Below are 24,606 nucleotides of genomic sequence, written 5' to 3'. Positions count from 1 at the left end.
TAACTACATTATATAGTCCGACTAGATCAGATTAAACTCGCAATAATCTTTCTAAAACATGAATGAAACATGCTGCACAGCAAAACTAGATTATGCAACATCTTGCATATTTTTTAAGGATTTATTCCAGTTCTTGTGGTTCTTGTGTGGTCTCTTTGAATTTGGTCTGATATTTTTATTGAACAGTTTCAAAACCATGATTTAATTGTTCTGTTGAAACAAAACCTCTGAATGTTTGCAACAGGCGTGATCTGAATTGCTGCATTGTTGGCACTGTGGTGGGACAGGTACATGGCGTGGTGGTGTCGCGTGCGTCTGTCACTGTAACATCAACACCTCTACTCAATCATGTATTTAAAAGAGTGGCAGAGTTCTTTTATTGACAGTCTTTTTATTTACTTTTAATACGCCTACTTTGTTGGGGTTTTTTCTTCAAGATTTTCGTGATTAAAATTTTTGAGATTTCCGGTGCGTTTTAATTATGTTCTTATTTAGTTAAATAAAGGGATCTTGAAATAAATCTGTTTAGCTTGTATTCAAAATACTCTGATTGATGTAATCTGCATAGCTGTACTTGGTCAAATTGTCAATATAATTACAGTAAAACCCTGCTATCCCAAACTCATAGGGTTGAGATCAATAGTTTAAGGAATACCTGATACTCCACGAGTCCAAAGTTCATCCGACATCATTATTTGTTTCCTCAGGTTGTACGACAGACAGTACGATCACTGCAAATGTCGCAGGTGTAGATGATAGAAGTAACAAAGAAGTTTAATAAAGATAACAACTTTTAATAAGATATAAGTTAGCTCAACAATGCAAACATATAGCTGTCTGAATAGCGAAAAGAAGTAAAACAAAAAGCTGTAGGTAGGAATCCGCTATGAGACTTCCGCTTAATGTTGCCATGCCGAAATACGGTTTTACACACCGGATGCATAAACACTTTCGCTAAACATCAATGTCAAAACATTGTTGAGAAATAATAAATATGCACACAAAATGATAATGCAGCCACATGAGAGTAACTATGCAAGTAATTAATGATACTACTGTTTATACTTTAGTTATATCTTACGTCAGACTGACACCTGTATAAGCACAATGAATATTATTAATAATAATGATTTGAGGTTCTTATATATGCTTTATCACAATCTAGTTATTGGTCTTCTCAAAGCAGTTCACAAATTATTATCCGTAGTTATAGGGTCTTATGCAACCAGCCAATATATTTCTTAACTTCCTGTGGAGCATACAGCCGGTGCTGCCATTTTGGTGCTCACAGCTAGCATTCTACAATTCTAGCACTGCCCAATCACGTACTCATTTACAGCTGAGTAAATTGGAACAAGCAGAGTAAAGTATCTTGCTCAAAGATACAACAAAGTGCCGTGCCGTGACTCGAACTCGTAACCCTTTTGTCACGAGCCCGAACAATGAACATGGACTGCACGCAGCTAAAGGTCTGATGCACGGGGGTGTCTTCCTGTTCGGCGAATGGACAGGTTAATTACTAAGGTTTTGAGTGGTGGGGGATAAATCAGTGAAATATGTAAGAGGGAATTCGAGTAATGCGAGTTCAAGTAAATGAGTTTCACTGGATTTACAAATTAAAAAATTGAATAAGAATATGTTGAATGTTTTTAGCGCAATTTGTAGCCCTTATCTGAGCAGACCAAAATATTTGTCCTTTTATAAAATTTAAAATTAGTTCATTGAAATTCTTCAGCCATTAGAGAGTAAGTGGATTTTTGTAGAATTGCTTGACGTAGTTTGTATCTAATGATGTTACATGTAACAGTTGTAAGATACTTCAGCATGTCAAGTGTGCCTCTGTAATCAAAGTTACGTAGGAAGGCATGCTCCGCAGGAATGCATAAACAGGGACCTCTGATTCTGTAATGAGAAGTGACATTGCAGAAGTGTAGCATACAAATATGTCCAGGAATATGCCAAGAATTCTTAGTGTTTCATTATGATTAAAACTGTATAATAAAAGCACAACATGGAGATATTCCTTCTGTCTACAGAAAATAAACCCTAAAAGTGCAGAACAGGGAATACAGAAAATCTGTTCTTCAGCTTGGCAACAAGATTACAACATAAATAATTATGAATTACTTGGGTAATAATGAATTAGTGTTAAATGGGAACTCATCTGAGCACTGTATACTTTATGTCAGAAATACAGACAAAAGTCAAGTAGCATGTGCTATGATGATTACAGTTATTCTAAAAGTACAAGGGGAGGTTATCCAGGAGAATAGTATTTGTGTATATAGTGGAGTGTTAATGTATAGGATGAGAGGTTTGTGTTAGTTGGTGATACACAAAACTAAAAGTAAGGCTGTGATTTACATAACAGTGGGACTCCCAGTAACGGGATGTCAACACCAACACTGTACTATTGTAGGGGAACAACAGCTCTCATTGTGAGGCAGAAATTGTTTTGACTTAGCTAGGCCATATCATTTGCTGTAGGGGAACTGCTGACATAATTTGGGCTCTGCCATTGTTTTAGGTGAAGATGGTGACAGATTCCGTATTGAAACAACGTTCTGGTGTTATATTGGTTCAACATTCTATGAAGTCTTCCTGCATTACAACAATTTGATTGACATTTGGCAATTAGTCTTTATATAAAGACCTAGCTTGTCAAGTCAGAGACATGGTAACTAAACAAATTATGTTGCACTTTATAAATAATTATGAATCCAGGCCAATAAGATTTGACTAGTTCTGTGTCAAGGACAATGACACATGACCTTTTGGACTGATTTTGTGTCTTAAGACAATGAAATAAAACCTTATGGACTGATTTTGTGTCTAAGACAATGAAACATAACCTTATGGACTGACTTTGTGTCTAAGACAATGAAACATGACCTTACAGATTAGTTCTGTGTCAAGGAAAATGAAACATAACCTTATGGACTGATTTTGTGTCTTAGACAATGAAACAGGACCTTATAGACTAGTTCTGTGTCAAGGACAATGACACATGACCTTATGGACTGATTTCGTGTCTAAGACAATGAAACATAACCTTATGGACTGATTTTGGGTCAAAGTAAATGTAACATGACCTTAAAGACTGATTTTGTGTCTAAGACAATGAAACATAACCTTATGGACTGATTTTGTGTCTAAGACAATGAAACATGACCTTACAGATTAGTTCTGTGTCAAGGACAATGAAACATGACCTTAAAGACTGATTTTGTGTCTAAGACAATGAAAAACCTTATGGACTAGTTCTGTGTCAAAGACAATGAAATATGACCTTATAGACTGATTCTGTGTCAAGGACAATGAAATATGACCTTATAGACTAGTTCTGTGTCAAGGACAATGACACATAACCTTATGGACTGATTTTGTGTCAAAGACAATGTAATATGACCTTATAGACTGATTCTGTGTCAAGGACAATGAAATATGACCTTATAGACTAGTTCTGTGTCAAGGACAATGAAATATGACCTTAAAGACTGATTCTGTGTCTAATACAATGAAAAATGACCTTATAGACTAGTTCTGTGTCAAGGACAATGAAATATGACCTTAAAGACTAGTTCTGTGTCAAGGACAATGAAACATAACATAACAGACTAGTTCTGTGTCAAGGACAATGAAAAATGACCTTATAGACTAGTTCTGTGTCAAGGACAATGAAACATAACATTATAGCCTAATTCTGTGTCAAGGACAATGAAACATGACCTTTTGGACTAGTTCTGTGTGAAGGACAATGAAACATAGCCTAACAGACTAGTTCTGTGTCAAGGACAATGAAACATTATCTTATGGACTAGTTCTGTGTGAAGGACAATGAAATATGACCTTATAGACTAGTTCTGTATGAAGGACAATGAAATATGACCTTATGGACTAGTTCTGTGTCAAGGACAATAAAACATGACCTGATAGACTAGTTCTGTGTCTAATACAATGAAATATGACCTTATAGCCTAGTTCTGTGTCAAGGACAATGAAACATGATCTTATGGACTAGTTCTGTGTCAAGGACAATGAAACATGACATAACAGACTAGTTCTGTGTCAAGGACAATGAAACATAACATTATAGCCTAATTCTGTGTCAAGGACAATGAAACATGACCTAACAGACTACTTCTGTGTCAAGGACAATGAAACATGACCTTTTGGACTAGTTCTGTATGAAGGACAATGAAACATGACCTTATGGACTAGCTCTGTGTGAAGGACAATGAAACATGACCTTATGGACTAGTTTTGTGTGAAGGACAATGAAACATAACCTAACAGACTAGTTCTGTGTCAAGGACAATGAAACATTATCTTATGGACTAGTTCTGTGTGAAGGACAATGAAATATGACCTTATGGTCTAGTTCTGTGTCAAGGACAATGAAACATGACATAACAGACTAGTTCTGTGTCAAGGACAATGAAACATTATCTTATGGACTAGTTCTGTGTGAAGGACAATGAAATATGACCTTATGGTCTAGTTCTGTGTCAAGGACAATGAAACATGACCGTATGGACTAGCTCTGTGTGAAGGACAATGAAACATGACCTTATAGACTAGTTTTGTGTCAAGGACAATGAAACATGACCTAACAGACTAGTTCTGTGTCAAGGACAATGAAACATAACATTATAGCCTAATTCTGTGTCAAGGACAATGAAACATGACCTTATGGCCTGGCTCTGTGTGAAGGACAATGAAACATGACCTTATAGACTAGTTTTGTGTCAAGGACAATGAAACATAACCTAACAGACTAGTTCTGTGTCAAGGACAATGAAATATGACCTTAAAGACTGATTCTGTGTCTAATACAATGAAAAATGACCTTATAGACTAGTTCTGTGTCAAGGACAATGAAACATAACATTATAGCCTAATTCTGTGTCAAGGACAATGAAACATGACCTTCTAGACTAATTATGTGTTAAGGACAATGAAACATGACCTTATAGACTGATTTTATGTTAAGGACAATGAAATATGACCTTATAGACTAGTTCTGTATGAAGGACAATGAAATATGACCTTATGGACTAGTTCTGTGTCAAGGACAATAAAACATGACCTGATAGACTAGTTCTGTGTCTAATACAATGAAATATGACCTTATAGACTCGTTCTGTGTCAAGGACAATGAAACATGACCTGATAGACTAGTTCTGTGTCTAATACAATGAAATATGACCTTATAGCCTAGTTCTGTGTCAAGGACAATGAAACATGATCTTATGGACTAGTTCTGTGTCAAGGACAATGAATCATGATCTTATGGACTAGTTCTGTGTCAAGGACAATGAAACATTATCTTATGGACTAGTTCTGTGTGAAGGACAATGAAATATGACCTTATAGACTAGTTCTGTGGCAAGGACAATGAAACATGACCTAACAGACTAGTTCTGTGTGAAGGACAATGAAACATAACCTAACAGACTAGTTCTGTGTCAAGGACAATGAAATATGACCTTATAGACTAGTTCTGTGTGAAGGACAATGAAATATGACCTTATAGACTAGTTCTGTGGCAAGGACAATGAAACATGACCTAACAGACTAGTTCTGTGTCAAGGACAATGAAATATGACCTTATGGACTAGTTCTGTGTCAAGGACAATTAAATATGACCTTATAGACTAGTTCTGTGTCAAGGACAATGAAATATGACCTTATAGACTAGTTCTGTATGAAGGACAATGAAATATGACCTTATGGACTAGTTCTGTGTCAAGGACAATAAAACATGACCTGATAGACTAGTTCTGTGTCTAATACAATGAAATATGACCTTATAGCCTAGTTCTGTGTCAAGGACAATGAAACATGATCTTATGGACTAGTTCTGTGTCAAGGACAATGAGACATGACCTTATGGACTAGTTCTGTGTGAAGGATAATGAAACATGACCTTATGGACTAGTTCTGTGTGAAGGACAATGAAACATAACCTAACAGACTAGTTCTGTGTCAAGGACAATGAAACATGACGTTATAGACAAATTCTTTATCAAGGACACTAAAACATGGATTTAAAGACTATAGTTTTGTGACAATTAATGCTATGAGGAAATCATTCATTGCCTTGGGGGCATTGTGTTTATTACCAGGTGTTAGGACTCTGTTTAAGGACCGAAAGATCAAGATGCTTTTGTGAATATTTTATCATCTCTATAGATCATGTGGTATTGTATTCAGATATATGTCAATGTTCATGTGTTCAGAACTAAATATTTCATCAATTTTTGATTTCCTGATATGTACTAAAATTGATTTTTCTGCAACTCGTTATTAGAAAATGATTGGTGACTGTTTTTGACGTCCAGTGTCTGTAGCACGTCCTTACACAGTGTTATATAGTGTTGGTTATTAGGTACAGTATGATAGGTAGACTATAGATCAGTGGCGTAGTGTGACACACTAGAGCCAGTATATAATGGTCCGTCACATACCCCTCCATAGATATACTATTACACCAGACTTAAATTGGGTCACCTTGGGAAAACAGGTGATTTATTAAAATTTTGGAATGGTCATCATTCTTCTGCAATAGATATTTCTTGTTTAGTAACATGTGTTGTAAATCTATGAAATTACATATGTCAGCATATTTATCAACTGCTCAAAACACCTTTGCATCAACAACATTTCGTCACCAATGCAAAGAAGATGATGTGTTATTGATGATTTTTCATCTCTACAAATACGATTTTTGTGTCAGCAATATTTTGTTACATGTGTATTATTGGTATTTGTAACATTTTCCAAAAAAAAGGAGAGATAATGCAATATTAAATTGGTATTCCAGCATTATCTCTGTCACATGTGTAGAAAACCTTTTGTTAGAGGATCATTTTTTCAGAGACATGTAGATCAATCACTAAGTAGTACTAAGCTGTAATATACTGTTATACTGATGAGCAGTTCAGGGTTCATGAAGGTTAAAGGTCAAACAGCTGAGGTTGAAGGTACATGTACCTAGATTGAGACTAATCGACACATGCATCGAATCTCCACTATTTCCTACCTCACGTTATCAGCCGATTCTTTCTGTGATAATCACATGAACCAGTAGTCGAGATATTGTTTTACTGGTTACAAGGGTGGTGATAAGATTTAAGGCGTGTACGACAGATCAGGTATTGTTTAATTGGCATTTACAAGTCTTTGTTCAGTGGTGATTATATCAGGTTTTTTGTCCCGCTACTTGTAAAGTCCGTGTTTTTATTCTGTTTTAATTAATTTGGTCTGTCAAGTCTTGTGTTGTGCCATCAATAACTAGAATTATATCATCTTGTGCATGCTTAACGGGGAAAACCCTGTAGATGTTCTGATGGTCCCTATCACATGTCCACAACCAACTAGACCATGTGTAATTAGAATCCTTGTCTACGATAACACTTCTATTAAAAAAATATTATTATATACCAATTAATTATCATATTTATCGTATATAAGCCGGTCTGGAGTTATTTCCCTGTATAGCCACAGATACTTGGCCTTATTTGTAGTTATAAAATAACCAGGGGCACATTGATGTACCATTGTTAGCTCACCTGGTACAAAGAAGCTGATACGTACGTCTTGGTGCTTGTTCGATCATCCATCTGTCATCAGTCATCTGTCAACTTTTACATTATACAACATTTCCTCCAAAACTGCTCAACAGAATTCAACCTGATTTTGGTACTAGCATCCTAGGCCATAGGGATCAAAACTTTGCTTTTGATGACATCTCTTCCAAAACTCTTGTTAAACCAACCTGTGGTTTTAACATGCTTTGTCCAAAGGGATAAAAAAAAATAAAAAAAAATAGGTCAACATTGATACTCTGCTTTCTTTATTATACAAGGTTTGTTTCAGTCTTGGGGTACATTTTGATCAAACCAGTAAAATGAAACAAAATTGCAGTGTAATTAATAGCTGAAGATAAATGGGATGCCATAAATGAATAAAAACATTTCTTTTGCTATCAATTCCTCATCAGAGTTTAAAACCTTTATCTCGGTGTGTTTATGTGTCACAAGTCTGGCTGGGTATACTGGGGTCTCATTTATCAAGCTATGTTTACATACCCTAAGTTTAATGACATAAAAAAGTGTGTCCATGCACATAAAAACTAATGTATCCATTCATTTCAACACAAAGTGCCATTAGTTAAAAATTCACAGTCGACTGATCATCATTTTAAACTATGTAGAATAGCTGTCAGATTTTGCATGCTGTTTAATTAAAAAAAAACTAGTTTACTAATCCTAATAAAACTTTTCAACATCAGTCGTACAGTCTTAAATGTCCCAGTGTTAATTTTCCCACAGCATGGGTAATAAGGTGTATAGGTTTTACAAAGGCTTTAAAGGGAGTTTGTTTGGTGGGGAAAAAACCTGCTGACTGGAATGAGGCGCAAAACATGTAGGCCTTTTGTACAGAGGAATTTGAAAGGCGATCGTGTCAGAGGATATTGGATAATCAGATGAATTTGAGTGGCTTATTTCATTGTCTCCAAGCTTTTACTTGATTTATGTTCCCTGAACCTTACTGGCTGGGTCACTTAGAAACCTTTCCTCCTGTTTGGCCAGATGTTTTAAAAATGGCCCGGTATTCATTTCTATCATCATTTTATGGATTATAGGGAAGTTCTAGCCATTCATTGCCATTGATTCTTAATTATGTGTGTATTTTGAATTATGTCTAGCCTAGTCAGAACTGTCTGGGTAGTCATGTTGTGTTATCTGGTTTAGGTCCCAATGGGACTTAATGACATCAGGGAGGGGAGGGCTGAAAATGAAAGGGATATACAAATTAAAGGAAGCAGAAAAGTCAATTTCTTCTGTTTATATTCCTTTATTCTGAAATTCATTTCAATAATTTCTTCCTGGTCACACAATATTAATGATCTCATATTTAAAGGTTAATTGTTTCGAGCAACAAAGTATGTCCTTAGATTACCTGGATAGGGTGTTAAACAAATAAGGCCAAATTGAGTAACAAAGTACTTGCTACAGTTATTTGTTTAGTACAAAGTAAAACCAATTTTTCCAAGCTTTTCTTCTTGGATTGACCTAATTGTGATCACAGAAATATTAGCTACACTACATAAATAAAAACCTGGTCACCATCCGCTAGTCACCATAATAACTTTTGGCTATAAATTACACACAAATCGTGTAATCTGGCATGTTTATATGCAAATAAGCAAATTCATGGAATTTCTTGTTTTCGTTTTTCATCAATTTCAAGCTTAATTGAACTAGCTTTGACCTATGAACTAGGAGGAAGTCCTTTATGTTCACGGTACCTGTAAATATTAATTGTTTGTGTCTGACACTCTGTACACACAATTTTTTGCATGTGTCTGACTCTGGGATTTGTCAATGTCAATATTTAGTGTTGTAAATCACAGACGCCATATATCTGAGCCTTTCAGCTTCCCTAATTATTGTTGCAGCAAGTACATTGATATTGACAAGGTCTCGGTGCAGGTATAATGACAATGAATAAGTTGAGATATTAGATACAGAAATGAATATTGACAGTGTTTGAGAGACCACTGCACCATTGCATTATGTAATCACTTATTCATGAAATTTGTAAAGTGTTTGAAGGACAGGTATGTCGATGAGGAAATGACTCAGACCTGTGTGCTTGAAAAAAGTATGACAGGAAATATATGGACATCAGAATTGCAAATTCTGTTCAGCAGACAGTTTGAATTACAGATTTTAGAATCAGTTCATGTATTGTGGAGTGTTACAATTGTTTCAGGAATTCCCGTTTTTTTGTGCAAATCACTTGCTGGTGTATCTTACTGTGTCTGGAAATTTCGCATTATACAACAGTTTCGTGAATTTTTTGTCCGACAAAATATCAGATTGTGAGCAAGTTTGATAATCTAGGAAACAGATCTACATATGGCTATATGTGTATCTGTTGATATAATGTGAATATCCGAGGTACGACAGACAGCTAGTGCTCCAAGTTTGAACACCAGAAACCCATAAATACCATGCATTTGGCCTAATTGTAGTTATAACAGTACGTCAGTGCAATCTGCGGTTCATGGTTGAGGTCCGGTAAACGTTGGGAGTATTTTTTGTGTGTAACATGTAAACTACAACTGATTAATAAGCTGCTCAGTCTAACAGATACATCTGTAATGGTTCGGAGCTTTAAAACTCTTCACTCCCGAGGTGGGAGGTACGCATCTGTCATCTTCAACAAGATCAGCTGACCGGCAATATATGTACGGAAATATTATAGTGCAATATAGTAGTGGAAGCTAACTATAGATAATGGAGTCGTACATAAAGAGCCAGTCTGGCTAGTCTACCTGTGTGTAACACCTGGCATTGATCTGACCGAGAATGCCGTCGTCATCCGTCCCTCAGAAGATGTTTGCCTACAACACTCAACAGGCATTCTTAATCAGAATCAACAAGGTAATCAAAGAATGGAAAAATGACAGATTCATCGTCTTTAAATTATTGTTATTTTTACAAGAAGGAATGACATTACAGCCGTGTCCTACCTGCACTCCAACACAGTGCTACCTGTATGTTACCTGTACAAGATTACAGGTGTGCATTGTCTAATGACTAATTAATGAGTGTCTGATTTAGGGTAGACAGAGTATAGGTCTTATATACAAATTAATGGGCTGTATTTTCAGCTTTGAAGCTTCAGTACCAAGGACGGCTAGTGTTATCTATACTGGATCCAGAGTCCTGCAGAAAATCTTACTTGTTAGATGGGTTAAGTAATGTTAACACTTAAGGCTTGGTAGATGGGTTAAGTAATGTTAACACTTAAGGCTTGGTAGGAAAGCATGGTGATTGGTAGACAATGCTCTATGGATTCATTAAGTCATGAATTTTTTCATTATTCTTAGATTCAATAAATAGCTAGAGAGGAGATAATTATTGAAAGTTATGGAAATTGTTCTTGCAAATCTGCATGAGGTTTAAAACATATTTATTATTTAAATGCATGGTCATCATGTTTTTGATGGCTTCACGGTAAATTATGTACACACCTGCTATACACATTGTTAGCTTAACGTAGAAACATAGTGTGTGACTTGGTTATGTCTGCTCAGTAATAACACTGCAGCTAGGAAGCTAACAGTGCTGATCAACTTTAACACGTATATATGTATCGCTTTTTGAGAATATTACATGATGTAGAAATTCCTAAACATTATAAATAAGCTATAATTACTTCGGTTACCTGGAGATCGTTGATAATTTATGGTTTGTATTGATCACGATCTGCATGCATACTGAAGAGGAAAACTTGATGACACATGTGTATAGATGGTGTATGCATGTGTGTTACTACAGGACATATGTGAGTACATGTGTGTGGATGTTTTATGATAGAAGTCTCATGGGCACACATTTATAGAAAAACACATGTACATCTAGGATCATTTTGTATAGAAGATAGTTGTGCAGGTATCACATGGAGAAAGGGCATATGTGTGTAAAAGTGCGGAGTGACACATGTGCAGATCGTTGATGTATAAATAGGGGACATATTTACCTATACATTTACTTTGGTTTTATACCGATGTTAATAAGTAGAGAAATCATGTCATAATATGAAATTCATAGTTAGACACAAGTCTATATTTTTAAACCTTGTGTTATGTATTGAGCTAGAATTTTTTTAAAGTAACACACAAGATGCCCAACTCCCTATTCTTTACTCCCTAATCTTTGAATTAGAAGAGTTCAAATGTGTCTTCAGGGATGAATGAGTTAACTAGGTAATAGTTGTAGCTGTGTGTGACAAGATCAGTTGGAAATATTTTAATGATTACGTGCATCCTGAGCTAGTTTTATTAGCTCACCAGCCCAATACAAGGGCAAGTGTGAGCTTATGCCATGGCGTGGCGTCCCGCGTCAATATTTTACTTTAAACAACTTCTTCTCAATAACCAAAAGGCCAAGGGTACTGATATTGGGCTTGTAGCATGCTGGGATAAAGGGCTACCAAGTTTGTTCAAATGAATGACCTTGACCAACTTTCAAGGTCACAGGGGTCAAATATGTTAAATTCTTCTAACAACTTCTCAATAACCAAAAGGCCCAGGGTACTGATATTGGGTCTGTTGCATGCTAGGATGAAGGACTACCAAGTTTGTTCAAATGAATGACCTTGACTTATATGCAAGGTCACAAGGGTTGAATATGTTAAAAACCTTTAAAAGAACTTCTTTTGAATAACCAAGAGGCCTAGGATAATGCCAGTAACATGTTGGGATGAAGGACTACCAAGTTAAAATCTTTAAATAATTTGTTCTGTATAACCAAAAGGTCCAGGGTAATGATATTTTGCCAGAAGCATGCTGGGTTGCAGTCTACATTCTGGTACATAATTTGTAGTTTACTGGTTGAGTAACTGGTATTACAAAAGCTACCATAAATCTTGCCGCAGTGATGATGAACACTCCCCGATGATTTGCATGTCATTATGTAATCGCTAAATACATGCTTATAAATCAAGCTAAAGTTAAGTGCTAAATCAATTTTGTATTCAAATATATAAAGTATATAGATTTAAGTTGTGTATAATACATTGTGTAATATGCAAACAGACTGTTCCAAGGAGAAAGTTAAACATCTATCTGGTTAGTATGCTCTTTATTTAAACAGACTGTTCCAAGGAGAAAGTTAAACATCTATCTGGTTAGTCTTTTCAGTTACATGCATGGTGTAATCAGTAGACTGTATTTATATACATACCCGTGTTTTCCTAGCTCTGGGGATTAGAATCTACGACAGTGCATTATCTAAACAAGTCAACAGATGTTGTATTAATTACCTATACGACACCTGGTACCAGAAAAGTGATGATACTTCCTTAAATGAGACTGGTTTTCAATGACGAGGTCCGTAACTTATACAATACAGCAGAGTGTCCTCAAAAGCTGGTAATACCTGATTTATAACATCACACATTTTTATGTCAGAAGCTTTCCCTATCATCTATACTGTGTTATATATGTCCCATACAGTTCTATAACAAATATTAAGTCTAATTCTAGTTTTATGGTTGAAAAGTTTTATATTACAACTGATCTTAGCGGATTCTGACTACGCTTTTACTAGACAGTGAACATGTGACTTAGTGTTATCAGTATCATGTACTGTAGTGAACTTACTTATATATAGGCTAGAGCTCGGGAGAAACTTATACTTTCATATTATCTCAATATCAACTGCTGTCTGGGTGTGAAAACCAAAACACTATCTTGTAATTCCTGTTTATATCTCAGCTTATACAGATCCCTGTAGTTCATAAACAGCCAACTGATAGCTGTATATGTTACAACATCTCATTATCAGACACTACAATTCACATAAACATAAAATTTGATACGAGGAGAAAATCCATGTATTAGAATGTCAATTTCTAAACTTATAAAATAATATTTATATCATGTGGATTTGTATAGCTTACCAAACATACATCTTAATGCAAATGCATTCATTTATTTGAAATGTAGTTAATCTTTGATATAATCAAATCATTTCAAAATATCCCATTCCTATTTTCTGACAATTTTTTTATATGTCTTAATTGATATTTTGCCAGACCTCTTTATAGTGCCTTCATTTACTGGACACATGGTGGCAGTATATGAAGATATGATAGCATTGAGTGAGGTGGTAAATACTATTAAGGGCAGCATAACGAGGTTTTACTGTATCCTTTATATGAAGACATTTAGATGGAAAGTGATCATTTTGTATATGGCCAATAAGGAGCTTGTAATTAGTTAAGCTAGGGTTTGTGAGCTTAGAATCAACTTTTATGTCTAGATCTACAACACATAGTTGTGAAAATGGTCTGGAATTTAAAATGTTGCAGACACCGAGACTTGGAAGTCCAGAGATAGCAGTGGTGAATTATGGGTTTGTTGGGAAGATGGCCTACATGCCACTCTTTTCAAATTTACATTCGGAAGTAACCTGGTTTTTAAAAACGTCTTAGAATTGCTTAAATAATGACCTATGACCTCTATTTGACAAAAGAAGGGTGTAAATTTTCATAGTTTAAGCTGCTGTATGAAATGCATTAAACGAATTTGAGCAAAAAACAGGATCTAGGGAATTTTGCCTATTTCAAAAGTATAAAAGGAAAGTGAAATATTGGGAGTCATGCTCAAATACTGGCATATCTGTCAGGTACAACATACTGATGCAAATCATCTGGAGCCAAGCATAAGACAGGACTGTCCAATGTTTTCAAACAGTGTCATCTGGACTCGATATCAAATAATATCTAACCATCTCAGTATGTCTTATTGCTTGTAGTTATTTAGGGGGTGATACTAATTTTTTAATGGCATATGTTGATATATATTTTTTGGGTGGAATGTTATTTATACAAGCCTTATGCTAACAATTTGTGAACATGCAGTTTAAAAAACATCATGTTTTGTCGGTTGGCTAACAATATGTGAACAGTTTAACACTGGATTTGATGTGGAGATCTAACCAATCATGGTGTTTTGTCTGTGGGCTAACAATATGTGAACAGTTTAACACTGGATTTGATGTGGAGATCTAACCAATCGGCTTGCTTTGTCTGTTACAGCTTCGCTTGATGGAGCAGCAGCTTGCAGCAATCCACTGGCAGCCCCGCGACCTTGAGACCAGAGTGCACGACCTTCAACGGGAATGTCATGAGAAAAATCAAATCATCAAGTCCTTACAAGAACAATTAGAGGAGCAGGTCTGTACCATTCACAGAGATGTTTGACAGTTGATTTAACAGTTGGTTAGCGTGGGCTAAAGCTGATGGGGTTTTAATGCTGTCAAATACTCCTGTTATACAGGGGAGGACGACTAACGAGAGAAACAGTCCTTCATATCAACCTTGATGTGGCTCCCTTACGTCAGACAAGTTAGGATATACATTTGTATTGAAAGTACAAATGTTTGTAGAAGGTTTCTTTGACATCAGCTCTGGTCAAGATTACAAATGTTGTAACATGCATACAGTATTAATGGAAAAACAGCATCTGGTAAATAATTATGCAGGATCTGGAATCTTAAAATCTCTGTAAGTCAATGAACAACTGTCCATGAACTGGGTTGAAATCACATTTATATGGAGTTCTTATCAAAGAGTCATTAGGCTAAGGGTGTTTAATTGTGTATTTGAAAATATTTTTTGTCTCAGAAATATGAATCTGACACTGGGGTATAGCGAGGAAGGTCTAAACTTGATCACTTGTTGATGTAAGAAAGTCCTAACATGGCTTGGTCATAAACACAGTAAATAATGATAACGAATCTGATACTGGGGTATAATGAGGAAGGTCTAAACTTGATCACTTGTTGATGTAAGAAAGTCCTAACATGATAAAAAGCTGAGGAAATCATTTATCTTGAAAAGAAAATGAAAGAAAGGATTGTAGGAAATGGGAAAAAAAATCATTTAAATTCATATTTTAAAAAAGAGAAAAAGAATATTTGTACAGATGTTAGTTGATCCAGCTGAAGAGGTATGTCACACAGGTGCAATGCTGCAGATCTTATCTTTGTTTATAATCATAACATTATGTTATAGATAGGTCTTACCACCCAGTAGACTATCCACCAACTGTAGCTCGGGTTTCTGACTAGAATATCTTCCTCTGTCCGTCTCCTTTGGCGCTCATTAAACAGTTACGGTGTTTCCGACTAAAAACTCAATAAAAGACAGAAAAAATGTATTCAAGTTTGGAAGCAACCTATTTAGCTTGTTGTAAGAGTACAGGATATTATTTGTTACTGATATTTATAGACATCCTTTGTGAGTCCGGAGTCCGGCATCAATATTTTACTTTAAACAACTTCTTCTTAATAACCAAAAGGCCTAAGGTGACGATATTTGGCCAGAAGCAAACTTGGATGAAGGGCTACAAATTATTTTGTTCAAATAACTGACCTTCACACACATTCAAGGTCACAGGGGTCAATTGTTGTTAAAAACCTTTAAACAACTTCTTTTGAATAACCAAAAGGACCAGGATGGTGACATTTGGCCTACCAAGTTTGTTCAATTAAATGACCTTTACACATAATAAAGGTCACAGGGGTCAAATATGTTAAAATCCTTAAACAACTTCTTCTGAATTACCAAAATGAATGATTTTTTTTATTTAAACATATTTTATTTGCAAAACAATACAAAAGGGATTAGACACAATTGTTATAAAACTTAAAGTTCGCCTTCTCCATTAAAGCATTACTGATGAAATATACATATGACTGCAAAGTAGAAAATGTTGATGACTGTAAATTTAGATGATTCAAAGGAAACAAGAATAAGGTAAAATGTACAATATACAAATCTTATAGATTATTTTGGTATTGAATGTACCCTTACATGTCTCAGTAACCTGTATATAATATACACATACGCTGTAACGTTACTATAAACAATCTATAGTTTTTATTTTCTTATTGAAACTTCTATCATATAATTACTAAAACAACATAAAATTTAATAATATAAAATTAGCTTTGAAATCAACCTGCATGTTTCAAAACCGTAGCAGCTTGTGATGCAGCAGACCGCATCACACAATGGTCCCATCCTTGAAGCTTTCTTTAAAACACACCGCACCATAATGTCCGCTTTCAACAAGTATAAATATCACACATCCTTGGCTTCCTCACGAGTTCCGAGCTTGCTTGGCTCCCTGCTTTTCCGGACTGAATGATTCAAATTCAAGGTCAAGGGGGTCATTTGTCTAAAAAAACAAACTTTAAAAGACTCCTTCTGAATAACCATCAGGATCAGGATGATGATATCTGGCCAGTAGCATGCTAGGATGAAGGGCCACCAAGTTTGTTTAAATGAATAACCTTCACTCATGTTCTAGGTCACAGGAGTCTAATATGTTTAAAACCTTGAAATAACTTCTATTTAATAAGGAAAAGGCCCAGGGTGATGATATTTGGCCCGTAACATGCTAGGATGAAGGGCTATCAAATTTGTTCAAATGAATGACCTTGATTTGTATTCAAAGTTACAGGGGTCAAATAAGTTTAAAAGCATTAAACCTTCTTCTGAAGGACTAACAGGCCCATGGCGATGATATCAGGGCAGTAGCATGCTGGGATGGAGGGCTACAAAGTTTGTTTAGATAAATGATGTTGAATTATATCCAAGGTCACAGGGGTCCATCCAATATGTTTAAAATCTTTCAACAACATCCTCTGAATAACCTTTAGTCCCAGAGTGATGATATTAGGCCCGTACCATGCTTGGATGAAGGGCTTCCAAGTTTGTTAAAATGATTGACCTTGACTTATATTCAAGGTCACAGGGGTCAAATATGTTAAAATTCTTTAAATAACTTTTTCTGAATGACCAAAAGATTCAGGGTGATGATATCTGGTCATTTAGCATGCTAGGATGAAGGGCTATCAAGTTTGTTCAAATGAATGACCTTGACTTATTTTCAAGGTCACAGGGGTCAAATTTGTTAAAATCATTAAATGACTTCTACTGAATAACCATGAGGCCCAGCATGTTAATATTTGGATGAAGGGCTATCAAGTCATTTGAAAGACCTTGTCCTACTTTCAAGGTCACATTTGGTCAGACATGTATAAAACTTTAAATGACCTAATCTCATTAAACAAAAGGTCTCGGGTGTTGGTATTTTGCAAGTTGCATGCTGAAATAGAGGGCTTTAAAGTTTGTTCAACATAATGACCTTGTTTGACTTTCAAGGTCACAGGGTTCAAATGTTTTAAAATCTTTAAAAGGTTGTTTTGAATTACTTATAGTCATAAATACTGATATTTTGCCTGTAGCTTTTTTTAGAACAATTTTAAGGTTACAAGTGTGAGGTTAATACCAGGTAAGCGATGCAGTCCCATTGGGCCTTTTGTTCTCTATTGAATTGATCAAAAATGAGCATTCTGATTGGTCCGCAAGTAAGATTAGACCAATCAGGGTGTTCATTTTAAATCAATACAATAAAGAAAAATGGCTGTCTGCTTTCAATAAAAAAAACTGTTGAGCATACAAAAGGGGATCGAGGGGCGAAAATAATAACCTCTAATTAATGTACTTACTCATTTCAGAAACGGCAACGACAACAGGATGCCAAACAAGTTGAGAACAAGGCTGGCAAAATTAAAGATTGGGTTACTAATAAACTATCACAGGTATGTATATCATGGCCAGGTAAAGATTGGATAACTAACACACTATCACAGGTATGTATATCATGGCCAGGTAGGGGGTATACAGGAATCGTCAGTCTGTCTGTCCATGGTCCTTGTAAATGCAACTCCCCCTAAACCATGTGTTGGAATTTTTTGTAACCTCACACAGTGAAAGTCCATTGTATATAAATGTGCATGAAGAATGGAATTTGAGATTCAATATTTTTCTTGGAGTCATGATGGCCCTTTAAGAGTTCTGCTCCAGAAAACTTGTAAGCACAACTCCTCCTTAACAGATTTTTGTAATTTTTGTAATTTGGCAAAGTGAAACTACATATTATGTAGATGTGCATGATGAAAGGAATTGATTATTTGACTACTTGTCCTGGAGTAATGCCCCTTGAAATTCTAAATTTCTGCTCCAAAAACATTCTAAGTGCAACACCTCCTCGACTGTTTGTTAGATTTATAGTTATGTCGTACCTGGCAGGTATTAAATTTGTTACAACAATAACTTGAGTTTATTAAATGTTCCAACTGTGACCTTTACCCTAAAGCAGGCATTATGTCACAAATAGACAAAGTTCAAGGTCAAAGTCTTTTGATTTAAATGTGAAAAAATAGTTGTTATTTATGATTTTCCTGTCGAAACATTAGACTGAATCCCATGAAAGATCCAAGTCACATAAATTGAGCTTTTCATTGTTTATGGCATAAGAAATCCTAGACAGTTATCGAATGTGAAAAAGCAATAAAACTTGATGTTTACTTCCAATTTTCACTATACACTGAAATTGAACACTTTCGGGCTATACAATATTGAAATATGATGAATCAGCTGGTTAACATGACTGCCAAACTGCTGAATGTACATTGATGTTGGAGTATTGTCTAGACAGGGGTCACAGATTGTCAGACAATGTCATTATAGCTAATACAGGCGAACCTGTCTGTACCTGGAGATCACCATTACTCTCTAACCTACATGTACGCCTCACTCTAAACAGATTACACAGCAGTTTCTCTGTTGATCAATTTGTGGTGTATAACGGCCCACTCAACAAACATTTGTCCTAATAAATAAATGGTTAATTTGATAATTAAGTTGTTAATTTAATACACAAAATTTTAAATTTGATAAATAAATTGATAATTTAATAAGATAAGTGATTAATTTGTTAAAAGACTGTCTGATAAAGAACTCGGGTAAATCATGGTAAAGTTTCTTGTTTGTAAGTTGACTGTCTGATAAAGAACTCGAGTAAATCATGGTTAAGTTTCTTGTTTGTAAGTTGACTGTCTGATAAAGAACTCGGGTAAATCATGGTTAAGTTTCTTGTTTTTAAGTTGACTTCATTTAACACTGTAAACTTGGAAATTTTCTCCAAAGTTTAAGTTTGCCTTTTTCACTCTCCATCACAAAGGCGAATTTATCCTGACAGCATATATTCATACACAACACACTATATATTCATTGCATGTGAAGATTGAATTAAATTAATGCGAATATGGATGTTACCTATGAAGGACAAAAGTTAGATTGTATATGTGAAAGTTTCCCGTTAGACAGTTTGTGCAACAAGAACTTTGAGAAATTTCTGTTATTTGTTTTCTGACATTTAACTGTCTTATAGTATAGGAGAGTATGCATGTTGGCCGAAGTTAAACAATCGACATTCAGGGTGTTTTCTTGTTACGATGATATCAAGTACATTGTTTTCTGCCAGGTGCTGAAATGATTTCCTGTTTTCTTTTCATGTTTTACTTTTCTTAATTTAGAAAATATAAATAGATGATTCTGTCTATTGGATAAGTGTTCTATTTTAATTAAAAACTGTATAGCTTTATGAACGTCGCGCAATACCTCTTATAGAGGAAGGTGCTTGAACTCAGCACAGCAATACACATTATACAGGGAAGTGCTTGCACTCAGCACAGTAATACACATTATACAGGGAAGTGCTTAAACTCAGCACAGCAATACACGTTATACAAGTTTTCATTTGTATGAACTAACTCTTCTGAAAGCAGTCAAAACATCAGTACCATAAACAAATCTGTGTGATGCATCTATAAAACATCTGGTTTAATTATCAAAGTTATTCATTAAGTCTTTGATAAGTTAATGTGTAACAGAGAACATTGTGATAACTCTAAGGAGACTGGTGGCGGTTTATAGACTTTCTGTGTTATCTATTTCACTATAGCTGGGGTGTTTCCCCAGTGGTTCTTTTATAGGCACTGGGATCATTGATTCCCAAAAAATGTCAAGTCATTATTTGTGGGACTTAAAATGTCTGTTATTGATTGATCTAAGAAATGACATAAGTTGATAGATTGCACTGATTACATGATGGTACATATAGCCTTGATCTTAAGGATTTCACTGTTTTTAGAATGTTGGAATGGTCGTTGAAATCCTCTACATTTGATTTGTTTCCTGATTTTGTCATAAATTGTATATGTACTGGTTATATACAACCCAATATTTAGTATGTGATCCTGTTGTTAAGTTTGAATCAGTGTATACTTTGCCCTTTTCCAATAAAATCCATGTTCAGCTAATGTGTCTGTTATTGATTGATCTAAGAAATGACATAAGTTGATAGATTGCACTGATTACATGATGGTACATATAGCCTTGATCTTAAGGATTTCACTGTTTTTAGAATGTTGGAATGGTCGTTGAAATCCTCTACATTTGATTTGTTTCCTGATTTTGTCATAAAGTGTATATGTACTGGTTATATACAACCCAATATTTAGTATGTGATCCTGTTGTTTAGTTTGAATCAGTGTATACTGGGGAATGCTCACCCAATCCAATACTTAGTATGTGGTCCTGTCGTTCAGTGGGAATCAGTGTATACTGGGGAACTCTCATCCAATCCAATACTTAGTATGTGATCCTATCGTTAAGTTTGAATCAGTGTATACTTTGCCCTTTTCCAATAAAATCCATGTTCAGCTAATGTGTCTGTTATTGATTGATCTAAGAAATGACATAAGTTGATAGATTGCACTGATTACATGATGGTACATATAGCCTTGATCTTAAGGATTTCACTGTTTTTAGAATGTTGGAATGGTCGTTGAAATCCTCTACATTTGATTTGTTTCCTGACTTTGTCATAAATTGTATATGTACTGGTTATATACACCCCAATATTTAGTATGTGATCCTGTTGTTAAGTTTGAATCAGTGTATACTGGGGACCTCTCACCCAATCCAATACTTAGTATGTGATCCTGTTGTTAAGTTTGAATCCGTGTATACTGGGGAACTCTCACCCAATACAATACTTAGTATGTGATCCTGTCGTTAAGTTTGAATCAGTGTATACTGGCGAACTCTCACCCAATCCAATACTTAGTATGTGATCCTGTCGTTAAGTTTGAATCAGTGTATACTTTGCCCTTTTCCAATAAAATCCATGTTCAGCTAATGTTAACTTCACCCTTGACATGTACTTACTATATAGTGTATGTTGTGTACTAACGCTGGCTGTCATGATAAATTCAACCTCATTGGGGAAGGTGAAAAAGGCCAAAGCTAAAATGCGGCGAAATTCCCCAGAATCCAGTATTTACAGGATGTGATTCTGACATTTATCTACGGCCCTATTTATACTGTATTTAGTCAATTTCATTTAGCTGAAAACCTGTTTTAAATAAATGTTCCAGCTAGAACAGCAGAACCAAGCACTCCAGACAGAGAATGAAATGCTTCAGGACCAGGTGGAGATCCTTAGGGAGCGGCTACAGGCCCTCCCTGCCTTTGCAGCTAAAGAAATCTACAGATTGAGTCATCAGGTAAAAACAGATCTTCCTATACTTATTTGGTACTCAGAGGGCAACTCATCAGACTGTATTCATTGTCCTAGAGAACTTCAAGTGCATGTGTTTTGTAACAGATTTTTTGTTTTCAGCAGTTTGTCTAACACCCATGGTTTGACTTCGAATTAAGAATGTTGCTAATCTCTTAAGATATTTGGAGCTTAATTCAAAATGTCTATTGATCATAATATTCATCACTGAACTTGTTCTAGACCTTTTGACAGTGCCTTGATATCAAACTGGCATTCTAGTATCAACCTAATTTCTGTATCGTCTTGATTTTGGGAGCTTCCACCAACAGATTTAGCAATTCCCAGTCTGTATTAATATTTAATAAGTGAAAAACTCCAAATTTGGTCGGTAATGACTCAGCGTCTATAATTACAATGAATAACCCTTGACATCAAACCCTAAATAGACAAGCATGCTATATGTTATGATATATTTCAGGATTCCTTCTCTAGACCGTCCTCATCAGTTGTTGAGGCATCCCGACCTCCATCACAGGATATGGGGTCAAGGACAGCCTCAGAGATGACTAATCTTTCAGGACTGCTTGGGTCAAGGCCAGTCTCTGAAGCAAGTTCAAGGCCAGCGTCTCACAACTTTGGCTCTCGTCCAATGTCCGAAGTTGTGGGCGTCATCCGTCCATTTTCAGGAACGGGGTGGTCAGAAACTGTCTCAGAGGTTGTGAACTTACAACCTTTTTCTCGGACATACAGTCCGAGACCCACCTTAGACTTTCCAAGTTCACAGCCTGGGTCAGGGTTCAGTTCCCGATCTACATCTCCTGTTGTATTACCTCCAGAAATTCCCAGACGACCTTCACCTTCTATACTAGAAGCTTTCAAAATGGAACAAGAAATAATGGAAGATAGGACTGATGCAAGTATCAGTCCACCTTCTGACACTCCCGAGAGTAGTCCGGACGGTTTAACTGAAAATATCTCCGATAATAATAGTGATGATAGTATGGCAGACATAGAACATGATCCGCTTTACCAGGAAGTGGATCAGAACCACGAAAGTACATACGAACCTAAAAAGTCTCTACCTCCACAGATCAAAATAGAACGAAAGCAATTCCACGATCCACATATCTTTGACTCCTTAGTGAGTTCCAGTACAGGAAGTGAAGAAGTGTTGTCTCGTCTCAGGAATTTACAAAACGGTGATATGAATGGTGATGATGACACACTGCATCTGGAGGATGAGGAGAAGGAGGAGGAAGTGGAGGAGGATAAGATCATCGTTGAGGATGTAACTCCTATAACCTTGACCCCTAGCACTATGATGACCCCTTTGACCCCATTAACCCCACTCCTCCCCCAAACCTCGCCCATGTCTTCCATGACTGGGGTGTTTGGCCATCATCACAGCTCCAATGTGTCAGCCATAGCAACATTCCCACGGGTAAGGAAGGAGCGAGATAAACCACCACCCCTCCAACTTCTAGCCCCCAGAGAGGGACCACAGTACTTTCTGGCTCAGGAAACACAAAGAGGGAGGGGACAATTTGTTCCTCCTCCCCAAGTATTAGAACCTCAGGTGATTGGTGCTGCCAAGGAGACGACCTCAAGTAAAAATAGATCATCTCCCATGGCAACACGACGGGCTGCCAACCACACATACTGGGTAGGTATCTCTATATTCACCTCATTTATGTACCAGAAGTAATAAAATCAGAAAAAAAGTTCAATGTTAAGAAAGTTGCTATTTACGCCGCAGTACTACATCTTTCCTTTGTTCTGTGGCATTCAACTTTTTCTTTTTTGATTCAAAAAGAGTCTTTGCGATCTCAGACACATGTAAATGGATTACTTTGTTATCATGCAGGTTCAATAGGAATCTTGTTTAATTTAAAATAAAACAAATTAAGATAAAAAGATAATTATTACTTTAAAAACTTTGGATTGATTTAACTCCAGGTCCTGGTTTAAAAAGTGTCAATATTTAGGCAATTACAATAATTTAAAACAGTTCTTTTGTAAATTAACAGTTCTTTTGTAAATTGATGATGTTCTAATTTATTTTCAGGAAAAACGAAGCTATGCAGTCCCTAAGAAGTCCCGGCAGCAGCCGCCAGACCACCATGTGACAGGTAGGGGTATACTTAGAACCGCCAGACCACCATGTGACAACTAGGGGTATACTTAGAACTGCCAGACCACCATGTGACAGGTAGGGGTATACTTAGAACTGCCAGACCACCATGTGACAGGTAGGGTTATACTTAGAACCACCAGACCACCATGTGACAGGTGGGGGTATACTTAGAACTGCCAGACCACCATGTGACAGGTAGGAGTATACTTAAAACTGCCAGACAACCATGTGACAGGTAGGGGGATACTTACTACTGCCAGACCACCATGCACAAGTAGGGGGATACTTAGAACTGCCAGACCACCATGTGACAGGTAGGGGTATACTTACTACTGCCAGACCACCATGGACAGGTAGGGGTATACTTAGAACTGCCAGACCACCATGTGACAGGTAGGGGTATACTTAGAACTGCCAGACCACCATGTGACAGGTAGGGGTATACTTAGAACTGCCAGACCACCAT

At 36.1% G+C, this 24,606-nt stretch overlaps 1 protein-coding gene across 6 annotated transcripts in view; it reads left to right on the top strand.

Annotated features, from left to right (window-relative positions):
* LOC110450084 (pleckstrin homology domain-containing family H member 1-like) overlaps window positions 1-24,606 on the top strand; it is a 250,357-nt gene that overhangs the window by 115,105 nt on the left and 110,646 nt on the right. For 5 of the 6 annotated variants that reach the window (XM_021497335.1, XM_021497336.1, XM_021497341.1 and 2 more), the window contains 5 exons: window positions 14,623-14,760; window positions 18,114-18,197; window positions 21,882-22,010; window positions 22,485-23,669; window positions 24,072-24,135. In XM_021497335.1, coding sequence (XP_021353010.1) covers window positions 14,623-14,760; window positions 18,114-18,197; window positions 21,882-22,010; window positions 22,485-23,669; window positions 24,072-24,135 — 1,600 coding nt within the window. Of the gene's footprint in view, window positions 1-10,087; window positions 10,458-14,622; window positions 14,761-18,113; window positions 18,198-21,881; window positions 22,011-22,484; window positions 23,670-24,071; window positions 24,136-24,606 lie in introns of those variants that run through there. The other variant, XM_021497340.1, reaches the window with a different exon arrangement.

The sequence above is a fragment of the Mizuhopecten yessoensis genome, unplaced genomic scaffold (assembly GCF_002113885.1).
Source record: "Mizuhopecten yessoensis strain PY_sf001 unplaced genomic scaffold, ASM211388v2 scaffold4977, whole genome shotgun sequence".
Taxonomy (NCBI): domain Eukaryota; kingdom Metazoa; phylum Mollusca; class Bivalvia; order Pectinida; family Pectinidae; genus Mizuhopecten; species Mizuhopecten yessoensis.
This window is presented reverse-complemented; position numbering and strand designations above follow the sequence as displayed.